Raw genomic sequence first — 16850 nt, 5'->3', positions numbered from 1 at the left:
GATCTGGGATTAGAAGGTAGAGGAATCAACCATCTTCCGATGTACTTGCCTACATTTCCTTGCCAGTAGTATCGCAATCTTTCTACGGTTAAGACTGAGTATTATGCCAACAAGAGAGGTTTTGGCAGCCAGAAGGCTGTTGGGGGGGCACATGGGCCCGGAGTGCAGATTCTGTGGCCAGAAGGATGGGGTTGAGTCCTTGGAGCACTTGGTCATTGAATGTATTGCCTTGAGGATGATGAGGTTGAAACACTTGAGTGATTCTATCAAGGGTTTCAAATCACTCTCACCAAAGGAATGGTGGAATATGGTTTTGATAGGTGAGAATAAATCAGTGGTCATATGGGTAATGAAGTTTATGAAGACGTGTTGCAAATACCTCATTGAGTGGCAGTAATAATAATGGGGACTCAAGATATCCCTGCCATTGGCCTGATAGGTTGACTTTGTCATTCGCCTCTAGATTTGTTCTGAGCTTTCCTTTCTTCTCTCCTATCGTTTTTTTATGTAATGAAGAGTGATGTTCTAATTTGTTGTTCTTTGTGTAGATGTGGGAATGTATTTTAAAGTTTATGGATTTAATCTATGAGATGTATGAAATAAACCAAACATAATACAAAATAAAAAATAAAATAGTGTGTATCATATTCCCTGAGAAGCCTCTTGATTTAATCGAAGTTCTGGCATTATTGTTGAACTTTTTTTGTAATCTGGGAATATCATAACTGTGGTGTTTGCCGTGTGGATCGGGCCCTTGCGTCTCGCCATTTGCAAGAGTTAATTGCAGTCTCAATAGTTGAAGATCCCTGCTACCACCAGTCTAGGCCTTGCTCCAGGTGGGTCTCTGCACAGGGACTAAATGGGCTCTCTCCACTGCGAACCATTGAGCGAGTCCTTTTGCGTCCAATGTTTCTTTGAGCCATGTCTCCAAGAATAATTCCATAGAGTCCATATTTTCCAGGAGGCTGACTATCCAGAAGTTGTTTTTCTTGAGCGGCCCTCTGTATCTTCCGCCCTGCTTCCTGGGTCTTAGTCGTCTGGAGTGGATTCTGGACCTGTCTTTTTAACAGTTGGAATTCCCCCTCCATTGTGGAGACTTTCAGATCTGTCGCTGTCTGTCTTTCACTGCCTTATTTATGTCCGTTCTTATGAGGTTCAATTCTTCCACAATAGTTCAAAATCCAGATTCCAAAGCTGTCCGGGAGCTCTGAACAGCCATTAAGACGTCGCTGATTTTGTTTTCTAGTGCAGCTGCAGTACCATTTGCTAGCCTTGAGGTTGTTTGCGTCATCTGGGTATGTGAGCGAGCCACCTGGGTTGTAGATCTCTCCATCTTCGACTCTCTGCCTTTTCCTTCCATCATTGTTGTCCACCTTCCTATACACTTTACTCAATTTGCCCGGTGGAGGGCTCAATATTGCCAGGCTCTAGTAACCTTAGCTCAGCACTCCCCTCTGGTTCCTCTCCTATTTGTTAACACTCAGAAGGGTGGTTCGTAGTGGTGTGGCCCGTCACCTAAGCACTCCCCAGCTGTAGGCACTTCTGTCCAGTCCTGCCACCTGGATATGCCGCCCTACCTACAATCCTTAATCCTTACCCCCTTCACAGGGTACTTAGTTGTAGAATGGTGCAGGTAGGATGTAACACCAATGTATTTGAGCATAGCAGTGGCTCGAGTATAGGCTGCATTGATGACAACCAGGATACTTGCAATGATTCAAGCTGTTCAAGGTTTACCAGCGCTCCTGCAGATTTAAGAGAGGCTCCTAAAGCGGAAGGTGAAGGACCCAAGTGTTCAGAAGAGAGGTCTGGAGGGGATTAGCTGATCTTTCTCTTGAAGGTTTAAGTCGACGCACCTTCCAAACTTAAGGATTTTGTTTATGCTCTGCTTTTCAGTTAATGTTGTGTCCCTCCCTAGCCTTTATTGACCCCTTTCTTTTTTCCCTATTTCACTAACTTTGGGCAAGGAAGGGAGATGTTCTATTTTATGTGCGGATGAATGCGATGAATAGCTTTTATGTTCTTTCATGCACCGTGCATTGATCTCTTTCCCCGATTTGGCATCACATCCACAAACTGATTGTTTGCTGAGTCAGTGTTTGCCACGGGCAGCAAAGTCCCCACTCACCAGCATTACTAAGACCAAGTACACAGGCTACTCGAAAGTCACCCGGCCAAGTTGAAACATCCTCCAGGGAACGTGGCAGTTGCTTAATTCTTTTTCATGTTCCAATGCCCCCATTGCCAGGAATGCTGACTGTCCAGCAGATCCATTTTCCACTGCGGCAGCACTCTGACTCAGCAGGAGGGTAAAGTTGGAAGGAATCCACCCAGGTGACAGGATTCAGTATCCTAAAACGTCTATCTTGCCCACCAAACAGCCCCCCCAACCCCTGCTTGAAACCTTTTGATTAAATGACCAAATCCCAGCCTCTTAGGACTGTTTGTCTACTGCTATACTGCTATACTGATTGTAGTAACCTATAGAGAGAGACATTTTTCACGCAAGTAATGTACTCCTACCCTCTGTTCCTAGGGTTTGGATTCCATGATTATGAAGTTTGATCTGCAGAATTGGGCCGCCTCCCCTTTGCTGAAATTCTTAATGCTCGTATTGATGCTTGTGATGCCATGTTGTAGAAGCAAGGCTATTGTATCTAAGAAAGAGACGTATGTCCCGACAGTTACAGTGCTTTGTAAGTGTATCTTTTGTTGTTAAACAACCTTTTCTTTATTGCAGCACAACTGCAGCTGGCCGAAGCAGTGGCTCTTGTAGACAGCCTTCCTGACTGGACAGTGCTGGATAAACTTATCCTTTCCACAAAAACACCTGACAGCAAACTCCTATTTGGCAAAGGGAACTTCCAGACACTAACGGGTAGGATAATTAAGAGACTAAAACATGTTCTTATTAACAAACAAAAAAAGTTTTACTACATATATGGCAGATAAAAGAGTCTAAGTAGCAAATGCATATGTGTTTACAAAATGATAGCCGTTCACAAAGTTGTTTTAGAAAGTGTCAGCATAACCCTGTAGCACTAACGAGGTTGAACATGTATAAACTTGCTGGAATATCAACTGGTACTTTACCTTTCATGTGGTTAAGCATCCATTTCAACCTGTGTCATTTTGTAAAATGTGTTCTCAAATTCTTTGCTGCAAATAATGTGAAACAAGGTTTTATGGTCCTGAGTTTTATCCCTGCAGCCTTCCTGACACTGTGTGGCGGGCGGGTGTGACCTTATTCATTTAACGCAAACAAATGAAGTGGTGTTTAAGAAACTATTGGTTGTAAATGTTGTCCTTCCGCCATATCAGGATCTAGATAATAAACACATGACTTGTCTCAAATTTTCTTATTCTACTTCTTGCTTGCATGCATTTTCTTTGCCATTTCTCTCCCAAAACTCATCATGCCTTTCAGGATTGACCTATCTCAGTTGCTTTGGCTTCCTGACTCCTCAGAATGTCTTATTTTTGTCTTGTCTCAGGGTTGCCAACATTGGAGTCTGAAATTGTCTTCCCTGGTATATAAGAGAAATCTTATAATGCTGCAAATTCTTTCACTGTTTTGAGGTTGCTATTTGCACTGTTCACACTCGGTTAAGAATTCCAGGATTTTACTATTTATTTCTAGGATCTCACAACTCCATCCACACGTTTTTGTCTTTCTTATCATCCATGTAAGGTTTTAGGATTTTACTGGAATCCCCATTAAGCAGCTCTCCTCGTTACAGATCCCAGTGCAGTAACACTCTGGTAGCCACTTCCAGTGACTGTATTTTGTGTATCCCAGTCCTTGCGTCTAAAGAATCTGCAATATATAATGAACACAACTTTAGAATTATCATACATCTCAGACCTTTTTAAGCCATTGGAAACGGTCTTCACTGTAAAAGGAGTAGGCCATATTACAAAAAGAAAAGCGAAATGTAAACTAGAAACTCGTTTTTTAGCTTCTTGGAGATTTCAGATTCGGCTGATTTCTTAGTTTTTGCTGATGTTATTGGTGTGGCAAGTACAATTTATGTAGGCTTACTCTCTCCATTATACATCCTCAGCTACTGCCATCAATGTATATTTTTATTGTGTGAAACGGTCAAAATGCATGTTTACAACTGGTATATTAGCATACATTTGTTTGTGCTCCAACATAGGATTTTTGAAACTCACGGTAGAGGTTCCAAAGGGCATTGGCAAAAGGCTGCCCCTGGGATCACCTGGTATGGCCAAATGAATTAGTTATTAGTCTTGACCACCTTGGTAATTCTGAAATAGTGGTTGGATGCTGACGATGCTGTCAAACATGGTTTGCTCAGTAAAAATTGGTCCCAGCTTTGAAATGTTTGAAAATTCTTGATGTAAAGTTTCCTTCAAAACGGTGAACAATTGACCTCATTCTCTCTGTTTTAGAAAAGATAAAAGGATTGTCTCCGCTAACTGCTGTCTTCGTTAATGTAGAAAGAATATCTGCGCTTACATCGGTAGGAAATCTTTTTTTGATAACAGTAACTACTTATTTGTGGGGTGAGCGATGGGTCGATGACAATATATCTGTTTTGGGCAAATATCCTTGTGTGGTTGGTATATAAGTGCATCATTTTGGAATGTAGTGGTTGATAATGTTTTGTCTTGCACAGCCAGAATGGATCCTGACTTAAGCTTGTGGCTATGGTGTTCTATAAACTGCATACATGTCTTAATAATGTTAAAAAGCTAAACCTTTTGCTAAAAATCAATTACTAAGGAGGCCATGGGGAGTTTAGAAAATGCTTAATATATATGTTGTCAGTTTCCTTGATGTTTAATGAGCCCTTTAAAAGTGTGTCTGTCCTGCTGTGCTTTGATCATTGTTTGGCTCCTCAGTTGCCTGCTATTATCCCACACGGCTTATGAAAAGGACCATTACAGCAGGGCTGTTTTCCCAGTAGCAAGTGCTTTTTACAACTCCCTGGGGTTTAATGACCTATTCTAACCCCCTCTTGTAAGGCTGGGCAGCCTGGTGAATAAAAACAATTGGGCCGCATTACAAGTTTGGCGGTAATTCAGCTGTAAATCCCCTGAATTGCTTACAGTCATTTGCTGTTACCGCAACTCTGGTCGTGGGTTTACCACAGGATTATGAGTGGTGGAAGGGCAGTTTAAATCCCTATTTTTGGAGTCCATAGGACTCCATGGGTATTTTGGTGGAATTAGCTTGAGTTGTAATTCTGCCAAATTTTGACCTTCCAGTGAATTGACCTTTCAGCATAATGCTGGAGATAAATCCTCAACTTCAAGGTCAAACCCTGAATTTGACAGTGTGGTTTTAAAGAAGTGGTAATTCCGTTACTGCCAAGAAAAGTGGCATTAACGGAATGCTGCCACTTTTATCTCACCACTGATGGATACGCATTGAGGCCCAATGTCTCTGTGGAAAGAAAAAACAGGATGGAGTACTCCTTGTGTGCTTTTCATTATTTTTTACTCCTGTGCTTCACTCTAGTGGCACATGAATGGGGCCATGACTAATAATTTTAGAGATGAAGAGTTGTGCGTTGTACCCTACAATGCATCCTCTTTAGTTCAAGGGTGCCTCCACTAAATCGCAGAGCCATCAGCGCTGCTGTAGAAACACACCATCTATTGGTGTAAGTGTTGCTTTCCCTGTCATCTGTTCTTTTCTTATTCTTCCAGTTCCCTTCCTCCTCTGCCTTGTTACATCCGGAAGTGGGCAGTGAGAGAAAGAATTGTAGGCGGCTGGAGTAGAGCAAGTATTGGGGCACCTTCTCCTTCCTCAAACATGTACTGCCTGCGCTTGGAGACCTTGCACTAGTAGAGGGGAGCCCCACACTCCTGCTTAGTCCCCATGCCAAACTTTCTGCATATAGCAGCATGACAGTAGTGCTGAGGTGAGGATGCAGTGGAGAACAAGGATTCCATGCTCCTGCTCTAACCATGCCCTGGCTGTCTCTGAGATTCCTTTGTTTTGTCAGTGGATCACAGCAGGGGGAGAATGGGAACTTTATGCTGCTCCCGTTTGGATGGCTTTAGAGGTTGGGACGGCGCTATAGCTGCCAGGTGGTGGGCTAATAAGTTGGATGGTGATTGTTGAGCGCAGCAGTGTAGTGCCACTCTCCTTCTACTGACAGGAAAGGATGAGTAGTACAGCTTCCTTGCGCTTCCCTTGCCCGGTGCTTGCTGGGAGTGCTAGGGCATACGATCACTGTTCCCTGTATTTAATTTTAATGGCAACACCTGTCATGTGATGTGTGTACCATGAATTTAACAGGAATACCTTGCATATGATGAGAACACCTGGGCATTTTGTGGGAATACATGGTAAACTATGTGAATGCCTGGTATTTGAAGGCAACACTCAGCATCTGATGTGAGTTCCTGGGCATTTCCATCAATACCATATATATGTTTTGATGATGGGGCATTTCATAGCAAGGCGTGCCATGTGATGCGAGTACCTGGGCATTTCATGGCAAAACCTTAACCATGATGGAGCGCCTGAGCAAATGATGGAAGCACAAAAATGTCTGTATACAAATGCCAAAACTATTTGGATTGCCAGTACTTCATTTCAAAGCTGCATATAAGGAGTTTCAATATCTCTCTTAAAAAAGTATTTCTAATGAACATATATCTTTGCTATGTTTGTGGAAAAGAAGATTGCAGATCATGGGCCTCATTACAACTCAGGCGGTAAGGGGTTTACGGCAGCGTTAACAGCGCCGACCCTTACCGCCTGATTACGAGGTCCCCTAGCGCCATGGTGCCTTTAACACCTGCTTTTAGCAGGTGTTAAAATCCATGGCGCTAAGGGACCATGGAGTTAATTACGCCACCGTAATTTACGGTGGCGTAATTAACGCCTTCCCCACTCCCATTATGCCCTATGGGGCAAAAATGGGAATGGGGAAGGGTAAATGGGGATTGGGGACTTACCGCCCCGCCTAGGTCGGAATGGGGCGGTAAGTCCGCCAACCACCATGGCGTAAACGTAGTTTACGCCATGGTGGTAAAGTCACGGCCCAGGCAGTAACTTACCGCCTGGGTCGTAATGAGGCCCCATGTACCTTTCTTTGACATTAAATGGATTTGTACCACATGGTATTTAATCCACAGGGGTATACAAATGTCTCAAATGTACAAGTTCAATATTCACAGGGTATGACACTGAATAGAAGCATTACATTCTGGGATATTATCCTGGTGTCCTCCGATACAAATATTTTGAAAAGAAGAAATCCTAAAACAATCTTCAGTGGAATCGTTCCTTAGAAATATTCCCCAGCATCTTGACATCTGCCAGAGTAAATTGAGCCTCATTCTGTTGAATTGCAGTAGGAAGAGTTCCATATTTTTTCTTTTGTATGATGAGGATGGCTGGCCACAACTCCCCTCTTTCCACATTTGTATGTTAATTGATTTGCACAAGTTACAGAAAACTGATTGGTAGTATCTGAGCAAAGTATTGATTGCTGGAGTGCTTTTTACTTTTACTATCACCCAGACGCCAACAATGGTCCAACATGATCCTCTTTGCGTGATGTCACATTAGTTAATGTAAGACTCAAGTACATCTTGGGTTGTCTTTGATATGCATCTGTTCGTGTATCTACGTTTATTAACTTTTCATATTTGTCACTTTTGTTTACAGAAAGAGCTTGAAGAAGCTTGGGGAGTTAAGGTTTTTGACAGATACACAATTGTTCTACACATTTTTCGTTACAATGCTCGAACCAGGGAGGCCAAACTTCAGATCGCATTGGCAGAGCTTCCACTGCTCAGGTAAAATGCAAATGTATATGCTTAAGTAAAATGGGAGAAAAACGGGCAGAATGTCCTGGTGTCGTTAATTAGGAACTCAAGTTGTTTATAAAACTGCAAACCACTTTGTGAATCGGCATTGAGCACTTTAGAAATCCTTATGAGAGGGAGATGTCTGTTAAAAATATTAATCAATTACTTAATTTATATGACATAGGAAGTTGGTACTGCAATCATTATGCCTCATCGTGTAAGCACATTACTTTTAACTTGTGTGTCAGTTTTCTTTAAAAAAACCTTAATTTATTGATACTTGGTATCGATTCATCATCATAAACATGTAATAAGCTGTAGGATAAAACAGTTTCAAGCACATAGCAGTAGCGCAAAGTGGTACATAGAATGAACAGTCACCCAAGTGGAAGCCTATAGCACTCATGTTGGGGCACTCTCTCTGGCTAGGTATGACCTGAAATCAACCCAAATATCCTTGGGACGACTGACTCCGTCCGTGTAGCAGAGTTATATACAGTTCCTCCATATCATTAACCCAGGTATCATCCTTCAGCCACATCTCAAATGTAGATGGTAGTTTGAGACCATCTCAGCAGAATAGTGCTCTTGGCGAGTAACGAGCCCAAATTTAAAACCTGGGCTTAACCACATCCAATTTCTTTGTGAAGCCCAGCACATGTTCACAAGCCATCAATGACAACTGCATACCCAGTATGCTCGAAAGCGCAGCATCAACAGCATTCCAAAAATCATATAGATCAGTACAAGGCCACACCATATGCAGCAAAGTCGCATTTTCAGCTTTGCATCTAGTAAACGCTGCTTGTTGGCCTGTAATAGGGCGAACCTTTACATGGGAATAATAGTCTATTCAAGATTTTGAAGTATATTAGCCTGTACTTCGACTTTTAGGATACCCCCTTTGACAGAGCACAAATCGCCTTCCATTTATTTTTTTTAATTCTTTTGGGGTTTTAGTTTAAACCTTTAACAATGTTTTTTTCCCTTCTCATTTCCACATTTACAACCTTACTTTCCTAATTTTAAGTAGATGTCACAACATCAGTTAAAAATAATTAAAATTCCAATATTCAAGTCATCATTGCAAAGAAGACATCCACTGCCCACTCCTAGCCCAATCTCCTCCTTTCCTCCCTCTACAATCCATTTTACTTTCCACTCTCAATTTGATCTAACCTCCTCAATAGCCCTCAGCGCACAACCAAACACTCCTACCCAGGTTTAATCTAAGTCTTAATTTCTTCATAGTTATCATTTCATTTCCACCTCAAATGTTCAAAGGCGGTGACGATCCAGCCACAAGGGATTGTCTGAACTGTGTTAGTGACTTCCAAAGGCTCACTGAATAGAGCGACTGCAGACCCAGTTCAAACCTAATCGCTGCTAGGGGGAGTCCGCTTGGAAGTCCCAAAACACCTTTTTTCAAAAAATTCCCTCCAAGCTCTCCCAGATCTGCCATGGAAGATTTAGCCCAGCCTCTGCTCCGTAAGTCAATATCGGAACCACTTTCATATCAGTTATAATGAGAACCAATGTGATATCACCTGTATCTTCCATGCAAAACCATACCCTGGGCAGCCAAGTTTTTAACTTTCAATCTCAGACCAATAACCCACGGGATCTCACTCATGCTCTGATTCACACAGACTCCCAGATATATGATGGTTTCCATTTTCCCCAGGCATTCAGATTCAATTCTCCATTTAAAGTTGAGTTTTTGAATCCATCCACCTGGATTTAGAATCATCACTTTCAATTTGTTCACGTTAATTCGCAACTCATTAATCCAGATATACTTTTGCAAACACGTGCATCTCCTTTGCAGACCAATAGGTGTTGTATCAATCAGGATCAGCTTGTTTGCATTAAGGACCAACGGTACTGGGGTTCCATTGATTTTAGGGGGAAAAGCAATGACCTGAGCCTGATACTGCTATGTCTGACAAATACAAGTTGAACAAGGCTTGCGCTCATGGACAGCTCTGCTTAAGGCTACAGTAAGTATTGATTTCTTTAGACAGTCCCCCTTGCATATTCAAACGTATCTGTAGCAATGTTCCTGAGTATAACTCCCTTATAGATTGCAGTACGTGAGACGGACACAGCCAGCCTTCCAGTTTGTTCCACTGCTCTCTGCTTTGCCCTCCCTGCTGATACTATCAAACGCTTGCTCTAAATCCACAAAGGCTATGTAGATTCTTTTTTTTTCTTTTATTACTTGCATTTTCAAGAGATTCACCAGGAAGAGATTGAGGGAGGTTCCCACGCCCTTCCTAAAACCCATCTGACGGGGGTCCAACGCTCCTGCTTCATTGGCCCATTCCGTTAGATGCTTCAATATTAAAGCAGCAAAGAGTTTCCCCAAGATGTTGTAAGGAACTCATGGTGGCAACAGTAAAGACAGATATAAGTGATCACAGTTCAAGGGTGTTTATTAAACTGCATGAATGGGTGAGAAAAATGCATAATCTAAACCTAAATCTAAGGTGGGAGAAAGCTATGACCATCAAATAATAATAAGGCAGTCCTAGTGGCGTTGTGTCAAATAAAAAGGGCCTGTATCAATCCTTACGGCTAAGTTACAAAAATACTGTGGGATAATGTTCACCAGAAAAGAAAGAAGTGTTCACAAAATGATATGTCAGGATGGTATAGATGGGGTCTTCCACGTTTTTAGCACGGGACAAGACGGGACACAACTGGGCTTCTCCTGCACAAGGTTACAGTTCTTTTCAGCGATATCAGGACCTTCGGTGGCCAAGTCTCTTTCAGACAAAGTCTCTTGCCTCCGAGGGTCTGATGTGTCAAAATTACCAAAACAAAAGTTTCTTTCTGTAATCTTTTACGTTGGGTGATGACTCTTCACCCTTGGATCCCCCTGAAACGGGCTCCGATCCTTCTTGAATGTTAGCCTCCCTCCGTCAAGTTCACTATGGTCGTCTTTTACTTACAATATCTTGACCTTTTAGTTTTCACGATGCTCAATGGGCCTCATTACGAGTTGTCCGGTCCGGAATGGGGTGATTCCTGGACGACAGTGATACAGTTTCTGCGTCCGCAAGGTTGCGGAAAGAGCGGCCGATTACGGTGTGTCGGTTCCGCGCACCACACAGACACGGAAACTGTGTCACCGTTGCCAAGTAAACACCCACGGAAATGGACATACCGGCCGCACAAGCAGTTTAAAAACCGTGTCCGCCGCCGTCATCACGGACACGGAAGCGGAAATAACATGACCACGAAAACCGGAAAAAGAGAGGCGGCCATTATATAAACCACAATCCACTGCCATCGAGAGTCAGCACAGGCTAAATCTCCACACTGAGAAGCTACAAAGGAGCACCACCATGGCAGCCAGGATCCCTGCTCAGAGACAGCGCAAACAGTGCTTCAGCGAGGCAGAGCTCACTGTACTAGGGGACCACATTGTACAGCATGCTGAAATGCTGTTCATTACTGACCAACGGCGTGCTACACAGCAGCGTAGAAAGGATGTGTGGGCAGAAGCTGCACGCAAGTGCACAGCTGTGGGCGTCGCAACAAGGAGCCTGAAGGACTGCCACAAGAGGTGGGACGACCTCAGATGAGGGTGAGAAACCGAATAGCTGCACACCGGCAGCGCAGCAGTGGCACAGGTGGAGGGCCTGCTTCATCACTGAGACTGCAGACATGGGAGGAGCGCTGCAGCACTGTCCTCCACCTTGAGGCAATCTTTGGAATTGGCGATGCTGAGGCAGGAGTGAGCCCACCTGCAGATGCTGGTAAGTGGACACATTTCAATGACATGAGTACTTGTTGAGACCACGAGTGCCCCAATGGACCCATTAGCAACCCCCCCCCCACCCAGCCAGTGCAGGAGTGCCTCAGTGGACCCATTAACAAAATCCCCAACCCCAGTCAGTGCAGGTGTGCCCCAATGGACCCATTCATGACCCAGACGATAAGCAACAACCCCACAATACATGCCCATCAACAGTCATATGCGTGTAAATGCAAATGGTCAACTGATCAACCTGTCTGATGCATATGATGGACCCATCAGGTACCACCACACAACTAATAGCATGCCCTCTGTGTCCCCACAGCAATTTCAAGTGACAGTGACAACGCCCAACAGGCGAGGCAATCTGCACCTGCACGTGGGCGACCCAGCACCCCTGCCCAGGAGGAAGACGCAAGCTGCTCAGCAACTCAGCCACCAGCTGCATCTGGTACGGATGTACCAGCCAACACCACCATCACCACGTTGCCTGCTGCCACACAGGCGCCATGGCCACCCATCATGCCCACTGAACCCACCCCTGAAAACATCTGCACTGCGGAGGAGGCTGCAGGCAGCGACAACAGTGCCCCAGCACTGCAGGCTGATGTAGGGCCATGGGCGGAGGAGCCCAACCTGGATGACCTGTCATCCCTCCAAGACCTCCAGTTCAGCCCACCATCACTACACAGTCCAATGAGGTTGCCAACCCCCTCCATGGCTGAGCTGAATTCCCGCATGCAGCGGATGGAGGAGCAGCAGGCCACCCTTACCCAGCTAGTAGAAAGGCAGCTGGAGGAGTCCAGGCTGCAGAGGGAGAGTTACAGTGCATCTGTGCGTCGGCTCTCCAGGTCAATTGGATGCTTTGCCACCACCATAGTGGCCCTGGCACGCCATGTCCGGGAGGGCAACAACCACACGTCCAGCATAGCGGAATCCATGCTGCTTGCACAGCAGGCATATCTGGGAAGTTTGCCAACTATGCCAGCAACAATGCTATCCACATGCACCACCCCATCCAGCTCCACCTCTGCTAGCCCAGGGAGGCGCTCAAGTCGCCTAACAGGGCCCTCAGGCAAGGATGCCCGTGCGCAGAAGTGCACACGCAAATGATGCCATGTGTGTTTGGCAGTGCAGGACACATACATTGACAAGAAGGGTGTAAGGAGGTGGGTACGCTTGGGTGGTGGGTGAGGTCCATTAGGGGGTTAGTAATTTGGGGTCTGGTTGGGGGTGGGTACGTTTGGGTGGTGGGTGGGCACGGGTGTACAGCTTCCCTACCCAATGCACCTTCTTCCCTGTTATGTTAAAAATATATTATCATTGAGAAAATAATTTGAGTGGATATCCATCATTTCATTTGCAGTCCATCAATTTATTAACTGGCATCGTCATATCCATGCAATGCTGTCAATGTGCAGTCTCTCAAAAGTAAATGCGAATTAGTGTATCCCGTGCTCGTTGGGCCATCATGTGGACCCCCAGGAGGAGGTGGAGCCATCCCATCCCATCCCCATCTTCATCATCCTCTGCGTCTGGAGGCAGCGGAATGTTCCTGCGCAAGCGCAGATTGTGCAGCATGGCACAAACGAGCATAATTTTACCAGTCTTCACTGGGCTGTAGAGCAGTGATCCGCCAGATCTGCTCAAGCAGCGGGACCGGGCCTTCAGTAGTCCACATGTCCTCTCAATCATGCCTCATGTGCAGACGTGTGCCCTGTTGTACGCCTCCTCATGCCTGTTCCTTGCCCTCCATGCAGGCGTCATCAGCCATGGCGTGAGTGCATATCCAGCATCACCTACATGGGATGTAGATGGGGGTGGAGGGACATGTCAGTGTTTGTTGTATCATGTCTTCATCAGATACAGTGCAATCTTGTGTCATTGATCATTCATCCATATGTGCCAAGCAGTGGTTGTACCAGTGGGAGATTACCATTCCTAGGTCATTGTTGTCGATGTTGGCATCTGGACATTGACCAACAAATTGATGTGCATATGTAGTTTCCCCTGCGGGCAATAGTGGTTGGTAAGTATGGCATTGTGCAGTGATGTACACACATGGCGGAGTCAATTGATTTTGATGATGTTGTCGATGCAGGATGTCTCATGTGCAGGCATCATGTGCATTGGGGGTGCAGTGGTGCATAGTGTGGGTGGATGTATCGAGTGGCTCCAGTTGTATGGGCCAGTGGTAGTATTGGTTGTGTGTCTCATGTGGCAGGGTGTGTACGGGCACACTGTGGCAACCTGTCGTGTAGCTTTGTGATGTTTGGGTTGTGCTGACTGTTCACTACATGGGCGGGGGGGTGATGCATGTGCAGTCGTAGCAGCCCACTCACATAGGTCATTGCCCTGGACACACACCCCCCTTCCACAGGGTCTGTACATTGGCAGTTGTACTCGCCCACTATCCACGTGCTTTGTCCAGCATAGCATTCCATGTACCGTGGCAATGTCAAATTCCGCAGAACCATCGAGTCATGTGTTGAGCCAGGGAAACGAGCGCAGCAATGTGTTATCACTTGTCCGGCATCACATACCATCTGTAAATTCAGTGAGTGGTACAGTTTCCTATTGCGGTACACCATCTTGATAGCACGTGGTACTGTCAGCTCTATGTGGGTGCAGTCTACTGCACCTATGCAATTTGGCATGTCTGCAATAGCATGGAAGGCCAACTTGGTGGCAATGACCTAGGCAAGGGTACGGGGTAGGGCGATGTGTTCTGACACATGCCGCAACAGGGCATCCAGTACCTGTACCAATATTTTTGAAAAACAGGGTTGTGATAGCCCATGCAGCTCACAAACTGTGTGCTGATAAGTTCCGGTGCCAAGAAAATGCAGTACCGACACCACCTTCAGGAGGGGGGGTGGCGGTGGTGATGTCAATGTGGCTGCTGATGTCATCCTCTATCATGGTGGTGATGTACATGATTGTTGGACAGTCCAGCCGGTATAATGTGTGGATCTGTCCTGGGGTCAGGTTCCAGGGTGAGGCCCTGATGCATGGTATTGCAGGCTGCCTGTGGGGTCATGCCGGCTGAACAATAGGGTTTGGCATGGGTACTGGGTTTGTTAAGTTCCGACTGCGCCTCCTCCGCCTCCGCCTCCTCCTCCGCACCATTACTGCCATCATGTGCAGTGCTACCTGTTAGTTCAATGTCCCCAGTCCCAATGCTACTAGAGCTGCTGCCTGCATAGTTCCGTTTGGAGTTGGCCTGGGTGTGGCCCTTTTGTAGGCTCCGAGTGGCCTGCTGGGTCCAGCTGGGCTGATTGGGTGCACCCGTGGCTTGATTCAGCTCACCAAGCACTGTTTAAGGTCATGTTCGCGGTGGCGGCGATACCGCCACCGTGTTCACGGTTTTAGCGCTATTTTTGTGGCAGTGTTTCTATGTCCATGATACCTGTGATGCTTGCGGTATTACGTATTGCCGGTAACGGGGGGGGTTTCCGTGCAGGCGAAGTTTACGGGTGCCTTGACTCCAGGGTGGCGTTTTATAGTGGTGGTGTTTCCGGGTTCGTAGGTCATGATTTGGCGATCGCAGAAACGGTGCCGGTATGGCTATACCGGCAACGTTGAGTCCGGACCGGCAAACTCGTAATGAGGCCCAATGTCTTTTTAAACAACCTTTTGCTGTGGACATCTCTCAGCCGGGTTCACTCTTGTCAACACAAGGTTCACAGGGTTATTAGGCGTCACCCCAACTTGCAGGCATCCCTCAGCAGGGTTCACATTTGTTAGATACACAGTTTACTTTGCTTTAACACAAATGCAGGATTCTCTTCCCTTAGCTTTCCTCTTGGCTACGGGTCAGAGAGTTTTGATGGTACAAGGGCTTTTCACTCGACCCTTGTATGACGACTTTGACCTCTTACGTCGGGCTCTCCTAGGCCTTCTGGTATCAGTAGTTTCAACAAAAAGAAAGGGTGACCAGTGTAAGGGACCCGCGGTGGCAACCGTATAGACACATAAGTGGTTTATCAAACTGTATATGCGGTTGGAATAACGCCCAATCTAAGCCTAAATCTAAAATGGGAGCAAGCCATGACCAGCAAATAATAATAAGGGAGTCCTAGTGGCGTCTTGTCAAAATAAAAGGGCCCATACCCAGAAAAGCCTATTGCCAATCCTTATGCTAAATACAAGTGTGGGATAAGGTTCACATGAAAGAAAGAAGTGTTCACAAATAAGTCAGAATGTATGTAGTAGTCAGGGTCTCCTATCCCCACGTTTTGAGCACGGGACAAGATAGGACACCGGAGGACAGCACACACTCGAGCGTTCCCAGCACGAGCTAACAGTTCCGCTCTCAATTATCAGAGCATTCAGGGGTTAACTAAGTCTCTTTTCTACAAAAAGTCTCTTGCCTCCGAGGATCTGTTGTGTATCCATAATAATAAACACAAGTTCCATTCTGCTTGCATGTAGGGTGATGCCTTTTCACCCCTTGGATTCCCCTCTTCCGGGCGCAGATCCCTAGAAAGGTCTTAGCAGTATCAGGCCCTTCGGTATTCTGAGGGTCTGATTACAAAAGATCAAACAAAAGGTCAACAAAAGGGTTCAAAGTTATTCTCTACTGGCTTTTGGGTGATTACTCTTCACCCCTAGGCCCCCCTCTTCCGGGCTCGGACCCTTCTCGATTGTTAGCCTCTTCCGCCGGGTTCACTATGGCTTTCAACATAATCTTCTCTTGTACCATTCACAAATCTTAATGTCTTTTTGAACAGTTCACTGTGGACAACCCCCTGCCAGGTTCACTCTTGTCAACACACTATTAATCGGGACTTCAGACTTCACCCCCTTTTATCGGCATCCTTCGGACGGGTTTGCTCTTACCACCTTTACAATGTGTTATTCGCTTTCCTTAGCTGCACAATCGTCTGTCGGTCAAAGGCTTTCGACTGCAGATAGGATTTTACTAGACCCGTGTATGACCACTTTGACCCCCTTTTCGCCTTTCTCCTGAGGCCTTCTGGTTACAGCAGTTCAACAACAGGGTAATCGCCCAGAATTTCCCAAGTGAACACCCACATGGTGCTCGACTCTCTATGTTGGGTCTCCTCTTGTGTATCAACAGTTATTTGTACATTCTTTAATCAACCGCTTGCTATTTTCATTCAACACAGTTTGGTTTCTTATTGACTCTCCCCTCGACTCATCGGCTGTGATGAACTGCTTGACTTTTCTTGTCTCTGGAATCAAGACCGGTTCCATGGGGCCCAGCGTCTCTCCCCGGCTTGGTTGTCAGCGCAGGAGGACCCTGTGTACCGTTGACATCTGCTGC

General features: G+C 45.7%; 2 protein-coding genes across 4 annotated transcripts in view; one reads left to right on the top strand and one right to left on the bottom strand.

Annotated features, from left to right (window-relative positions):
- GTPBP6 (GTP binding protein 6 (putative)) overlaps positions 1-16850 on the top strand; it is a 336155-nt gene that overhangs the window by 17503 nt on the left and 301802 nt on the right. Inside the window, exons 2-4 of the mRNA XM_069636625.1 lie at positions 2741-2878; positions 4417-4487; positions 7655-7785. Coding sequence (XP_069492726.1) covers positions 2741-2878; positions 4417-4487; positions 7655-7785 — 340 coding nt within the window. The remainder of the gene's footprint in view (positions 1-2740; positions 2879-4416; positions 4488-7654; positions 7786-16850) is intronic.
- The window catches only part of LOC138526196 (uncharacterized), a 797397-nt gene that overhangs the window by 658703 nt on the left and 121844 nt on the right, over positions 1-16850 (bottom strand). The gene's annotated exons all lie outside the window — the stretch shown is intronic.

The sequence above is a fragment of the Ambystoma mexicanum genome, chromosome 7p (genome assembly GCF_040938575.1).
Source record: "Ambystoma mexicanum isolate Mex_15411 chromosome 7p, UKY_AmexF1_1, whole genome shotgun sequence".
Taxonomy (NCBI): Eukaryota; Metazoa; Chordata; class Amphibia; order Caudata; family Ambystomatidae; genus Ambystoma; species Ambystoma mexicanum.
The sequence above is the reverse complement of the archived record's forward strand: the minus strand, read 5'-3'. Positions and strand labels throughout refer to the sequence as shown.